This window comes from Maniola hyperantus, chromosome 5 (genome assembly GCF_902806685.2).
Source record: "Maniola hyperantus chromosome 5, iAphHyp1.2, whole genome shotgun sequence".
Taxonomy (NCBI): Eukaryota; Metazoa; Arthropoda; class Insecta; order Lepidoptera; family Nymphalidae; genus Maniola; species Maniola hyperantus.
This window is the reverse complement of record NC_048540.1, coordinates 11,202,785-11,209,767: the sequence shown is the minus strand read 5'-3', so window position 1 is coordinate 11,209,767 and position 6,983 is coordinate 11,202,785. Positions and strand designations below refer to the sequence as shown.

Below are 6,983 nucleotides of genomic sequence, written 5' to 3'. Positions count from 1 at the left end.
GAACCAATGTGAAACCAAGTTCATATATGGTAAAGTAAATATTTGGAAAAAATTGAATTATAATAGGTGGATATTTGTCCAATCCGAACCAAGTAAAATTATCATAGAATGTCAGAGATTTAAAATACATAAAGAGGACACTTTGTTAGGTACTGGTGTTCTAACCTTACGAGAATCATGCATTGGATACAATAAAAACACAGTCCTTATGACAAATAAACTTGATAAAAATATATCTTTACCTCTAATAACCTTTGATTACAATCTCATTAATGATTCGTGTTGTAATAGGTTTAAATTTGAGAAAATTAAAGATAGTGTGTCCCCTATTCGTTTGGAGAGAATCGATTTAGATAATTTAAAATCCCAAAGGGAAATGTTAAATAAAAATTTCTTCAGCACAGAACTGACAGAAGAGATTCCTCACATAATAAAATACGGGACGCATTACTCAATTCTAACCATAATCATTTCCATTGGTATTGTCGGTGGAGTGATATATATTGTAGTTCGTAAGATATTCAAAAACGTAAATGTAAAGGAAAATAAATTACCGGATAAGAATTTTGAAAATATAGAGTTGGAAGTGAATATTAATCCAAAGGGCGGTGAAGTCGATGAAGTCACAGATAAGTCTATTGGATATCCGAAACTTAAACGGAAACTTTAAGTCTTCTTTATGAAGATAAACTTCGGAAGAAAAACTATCCGAAGTTTACCCCCATGGGGGAGGTGTTACACCTTTGGTATGTATACAATAGTGCTAACGCAGGCACACCCCACCTAAGCTCTCCTAACAAGAGGCTAGACGACAACAGTCAGTCTCGAGGGTAACGTCAACCAGTTAACACGTCTTTCCGGTTATTTGTTTTCATAATATAAATTGTGTAGAAAACTAATTAAATAGTTTTAGGGAAATAAAATCTTTTTTTTAAAAAGGCTTTCCCCAAAGGTCCCGTAACAGCACGCTGCGACAATTATGTTTCATTCCAAGTGGTTAAAGAAGCGCCGCTTTATTAATACACTTTTGTAGTGTCAGTATAAAATGTGGTTAAAAATACTTTAGATTATTTTTAGCTAATTATTATAATTACTTATGGCGTAGACCCCCACGCTAATCGGCGGGGTGATTACGTATCTCGCGACAGGCTTGCGATAGGCGTAAATCTTGCGATCATTCCTGTCAAACGTCCGGCTAGAGAGAGACAGTAATAGCCACAAAGCAAAATAAGAAGAAGAAGAGAGACAGCAAATGAACTGTCGGATTGCTACTGCTGTCGCGTTGCTGTCGCTACTGCAACGTTTTACGTAATCACCCCGCCGCGCCGGTGTGGGCGGCCACGAGTGACGTGCGGGTGTGCGGTGCGTCAGCCTGCCTCGCATATCCCGCTTGCCATCTCGACCTGTCGCGGACTATACCTACTCGCCTTTTCCTAAGTTTTTTGTTATCACATTCTAGGGCTTTCTGGTCTAGGAATAGATAGATAGATAGAAATACTTTATTGCACACAAAAAAAAAATTACATAACTATTACAGAAACTTAAACTAACAAAATTATTGTATGCAAAGGCGGCCTTATTGCTCACAGCAATCTCTTCCAGGCAACCTTTGGTGAAAGGAGAAACTAGATGTGTTGGATAGTACTTACACGCAATACAGAAAAAAAAAAAAAAATGAAGTAGTATAATATCTACATCTACACTAATATTATAAAGAGGAAAACTTTGTTTGTTTGTTTGTTTGTTTGTTTGTTTGTTTGTTTGTTTGTTTGTTTGTTTGTACTGAATAGGCTCAAAAACTACTGGACCGATTTTAAAAATTCTTTCACCATTCGAAAGCTACATTATCCACGAGTAACATAGGCTATATTTTATTTTGGAAAAAAATAGGGTTCCGTAAGATATTTGGGTTTTTCGGACACAAGGTGTAAAAAATCAACCAGAAAAGTTACTTATTTTGCGTACGCTGCCTAAACTATAAAAGATAGAACCATAAAATGTTCTAATTAATTGTAGATCTTATAAATATCTACAAAAAAGTCCGCGACACACTATACCCATCTATGTCGAGTGAGGCACAGCAACCATTTTTTTATTTAAAAATCTTGAAATTTTTTTGGACTACATTTAAACGCGTTTATTTTACTCATGCTATTAATCCTTATCAAAATAAATGATTTCATCACTAAGAACAGTTTATGGAGATAATATTTGGTCTTTGAATGATTAAAATTGGACGTTTGGTTTTGAAGTTATGGCGAAATTAAAATATTACGATTTCTGCTGCACGGCCCGTTGTCTACACTATCTACACTTCTACACTAATATTATAAAGAGGAAAACTTTGTTTGTTTGTTTGTTTGTTTGTTTGTTTGTTTGTTTGTTTGTTTGTTTGTTTGTTTGTTTGTTTGTTTGTTTGTTTGTTTGTTTGTACTGAATAGGCTCAAAAACTACTGGACCGATTTTAAAAATTCTTTCACCATTCGAAAGCTACATTATCCACGAGTAACATAGGCTATATTTTATTTTGGAAAAAAATAGGGTTCCGTAAGATATTTGGGTTTTTCGGACACAAGGTGTAAAAAATCAACCAGAAAAGTTACTTATTTTGCGTACGCTGCCTAAACTATAAAAGATAGAACCATAAAATGTTCTAATTAATTGTAGATCTTATAAATATCTACAAAAAAGTCCGCGACACACTATACCCATCTATGTCGAGTGAGGCACAGCAACCATTTTTTTATTTAAAAATCTTGAATTTTTTTTGGACTACATTTAAACGCGTTTATTTTACTCATGCTATTAATCCTTATCAAAATAAATGATTTCATCACTAAGAACAGTTTATGGAGATAATATTTGGTCTTTGAATGATTAAAATTGGACGTTTGGTTTTGAAGTTATGGCGAAATTAAAATATTACGATTTCTGCTGCACGGCTCGTTGTATTATATAAAGAGGTAAGTCGTTAAGTTTGTTTGTAGGGGGTAATCTTTAGAACTACTGAACCGATTTTAAAAATTCTTTCACCAGTAGAAAGCTACATTATTCCTGAGTGACATAGGCTATACGGGATCTTTAAAAACCTAAATCTACGCGGGCGAAGCCGCGGGGATCAGCTAGTATTATATAAAGAGGTAATGTCGTTAAGTTTGTTTGTAGGGGAATCTTTAGAACTACTGAACCGATTTTAAAAATTCTTTCACCAGTAGAAAGCTACATTATTCCTGAGTGACATAGGCTATACGGGATCTTTAAAAACCTAAATCTACGCGGGCGAAGCCGCGGGGATCAGCTAGTATATATATAACTACATACCTACATATATTATTATAATAGACATACATATTATACCTATGATCGAATAAATTAACTATTATGGCATCGATAAGTATAGTTCTTTAAGACGATTTTTGAATATGGGCAAGGATTTCGAATCCCGGATATTTTTGGGCAGAGCATTCCACAGTTGTACAACATATACTGTTAAAGATTTCCCGTAGAATTTTGTGCAGTTACGTGGGGTTTGGAGTTTGTTATCTGTGGATGAGCGCAACTTCCTGTCGCGATCGGCAGCACCAAGAAAGCGATCTTTAAGGTACGAAGGAGTGTGGGGAGCATAGAGGATAGAGAAGAGTAAGGTGAGTGCGTGGAAATCCCGACGCCGTCTAATTGTCAACCACTTAAGACGCGTACGGTATTCGGTGATGTGGTCAAATTTCCTTAGTCCATAAATAAATCGAATGCAAAGGTTTTGCAACCGCTCCAACTTGTTTAGTAGCTCCTCGTTTAGATCTGTGTAGCTGCTGTCGGCATAGTCCAATATGGGTAAGAGCAGAGTTTCAGCCAAAGATATTTTTGTTTTGATTGGGAGGAGATTCTTCCATCTTTTAAGAGAGCCGACAGCAGCGAAGAGGCGTCTGCTTACATAATTAGTTTGCGGGATCCAGGAGAATGAGGAGTCAATAAACAAGCCGAGGTTCTTGACAGTCGCACTGAACGGTATGGTCGAATTATTCAGCACGATTGAACCAGTGGTATTGAAGTCGATCTTACAAGTTTGCCTGGGGTTACCAATGATAGCAGCCTGTGACTTACTAGCATTTAAAGTCAGACCGTGCGATTTACTCCAAGTACTAATTTTACATAAGTCAGAATTAATTTTACTAATACCTGTCATAACTTCATCCGCTGGTACGGATATGTATATTTACAGGTCATCAGCGTAAAGGTGGAAGGATGAAGAGAGGGAATGGGAGATAGAATTAATAAAAATAGCAAATAAAAGTGGCGAAAGGACACCTCCTTGAGGTACACCGGCACGAAGACAGGAAACGGAGGAAAAATTATTATCAATGCGGACACATTGCTGACGATTCCATAAATAAGAATGAAACCAGTCCACCACTTCTTGCGATATATTAACAGACTTAAGCGTGGCCAACATTATATCCAAATCAACCGAGTTAAAGGCATTACTAAAGTCTAAAAGAACAATAATTGTCACAAGTTGGTTGTCGAGGCCGTAGCGAATGTCATCACATATCTTGGTGAGCGCTGTGACAGTGCTGTGCCCTGGCCGGAAACCTGATTGGTGAGGATTAAGTAGGTTATTAAAAGATAGGTAGCGGCGAAGTTGAGAGGAAACTATACGTTCAGCTACTTTAGAAAGGAAGGGAAGAATAGAAATTGGCCGATAATGAGAGAAGGACGATGGATTAGTCGTTTTGGGAACAGGAATAACATACGCTACCCGCCACGCGCTGGGAAAAGTACTAGTCGATAAGGAGTAATTAAGAATATGACTAAGTATCGGGGTCACTTGTTCCAGTACAAGCATTATCATTTTCCGGCTTACACCATCACTGCCAACTGCATCAGATTTGATTGCCAATATGTGTTTCTTGACATCATCAGGGGTAATTGAGTTAAATATAAATGGGGGGAAAACAGGAGAGGGTGCTGCACTAAAACGGTGTAAAGTATCATTTTTTATTTGACTATCCATTGGCGTTATTGTGGTAAAATACCTATTCAAATCATCCAGGTTTACATTCTTCACGGTCTGATACTGTTGCTTGCCGATCCCTAGTGAATTTAGAAACTTCCAGGTTTTCAAAGGGTTACTGTTATCAATAGAGTCATGGATATAGTTACGTATATATTATAGGAATAGGAATCTCTCAAAGAGATGTTTATGTTGGTATAAGTCCTGCAAATTGCTATTGCGCTGAAACCATGTCTCATCAACATCTAATTTTGACGTCAGCCGGAATAGAAATATACCATCAGCTCGAAACTTCAGTCTACTATTGACGTCACTAAAATGACGCCCACGCGCATTAGCAATTTTCAGGACTTATATAAAGTAAATAGGTAACTAAATGTATGTAGAGAGTAATAGGGATAAGTACTTAACATTCATTCTTTTTTTTTTAATCTTTAAAGTAACATAAAACAACAAACTACTACTGTGGCGTCGTGAAACATTTCGATGTTAAAGTGTCTCCGCCCTAACACTCCGAGAATCTCATTAAAGTTCAACGACAGTAACCGTCAAGTGTTAAAATGTTCACGTAAGATGTGTTCTGTACGCTTAGTATAGTTCTTGCATTTCACGAGGGCGAGTGTTTCATGCTTGTGTGTGAGTCGTATCGGTATAGGTAAGGTACAGTAAATGTGTGCGTTTGCAGGCGCTTGCTCGCGACTGATTGGTCCGACATGCACGCACACTTACACAATGTCCGAGTATACGGCGTAACCACAAGTAAAGTTCACTCGCCTTCGTGAATTGCAAGAACTGTATACCATTTTATGTCTTACCAACGTTGCTAGAATTCGAGAGTCGAACATACAACAAAGTCAAAGTAAAATGGACCTAAAAGCCTTGAGTTGAAGTCAAAAATTCAATGCCACTGATTTTAATTTCCCAACGTTTCTGCTTGGAGCGCTGACTGTAGATGTGTAGACAAACTTGAGCTTTAAAACAATGCTATTAAGAAAAATATAAAAAATATAAAAATCTATTTTATTCGAATAAACTTTTACAAGTACTTTCGAATAGTCGGATGCATCTACCACTGGTTCGAAATGCCTTTATGATTTAAGATCCTGCCTTTAAGATCCAGTTTACTATAACACGGAAGTGTTTCGACACTCGAATACTATCAACGTTGGTGAGACATAAAATCTCGTACTAAGCGTAGGTACTGAACTTTCACGTAAGAATTTACCTACTAAATAAATCGTGCTTCGTATGGTTTTGCTCAGTCAAGTGAACATTAAGTAAAGTACCTATTCCGGAAGTTTAATCAACATAAATAACTATCAAATATCTTTATTTACCTACTTATCTTTAAAAATAAAACCAGTCAAGTGCGAGTCGGACTCGTACACGAGTTCCGTACCATCGTACAAGAAATAACACTTTATTTTTAACTAGCTTATGCTCGCGACTTCGTCCGCGTGGACTACACAAATTTCAAACCCCTATTTCACCCCCTTAGGGGTTGTATTTTCAAAAATCCTTTCTTAGCGGTCGCCTACGTCATAATAGCTACGGCATGCCAAATTTCAGCCCGATCCGTCCAGTAGTTTGAGCTGTGCGTTGATAGATCAGTCAGTCAGTCAGTCACGTTTTCCTTTTATATATTTAGACTAATAATATTACTATTAAGGTTTTGACATGACACTGACTCCACTCCTACTCAACTCACAGTAAAGCATGGAAATATGAGCTATTTATCTTATTAGTTTAGTTTTTGAGATAGATCCCGTAACAATAATAGTCTAACAACTTTAGCGACCGGCGGCTACCTTAAGGAAAATAAAAAGAAAAATTATTTTATGAGTCTCTAGGCAATGTCATCCAACAAGGTAAAAAAATTATTTCGGTTCAAAATCAAAAAACAAATCAAAATCAAAATCTATTTATTTGTTGAAATCACAGTTGAAATAGGTACGAATGTAAGGTGTCCTTT

General features: G+C 36.7%; 1 protein-coding gene across 1 annotated transcript; it reads right to left on the bottom strand.

The window, feature by feature from the left end:
- Positions 1-3,379: 3,379 nt before the first annotated feature.
- LOC117982578 (uncharacterized) lies at positions 3,380-4,183 on the bottom strand. The gene has a single exon (XM_034968941.2). It carries the CDS (start codon positions 4,181-4,183, stop codon positions 3,380-3,382), a length of 804 nt encoding a protein of 267 aa, XP_034824832.2.
- Between the last annotated feature and the right edge of the window lie 2,800 nt (positions 4,184-6,983).

Coding starts and splice junctions, on each gene's coding strand:
- LOC117982578 (XM_034968941.2), bottom strand. CDS start 4,183: ATGACAGGTATTAGTAAAATTAATTCTGACTTATGTAAAATTAGTACT.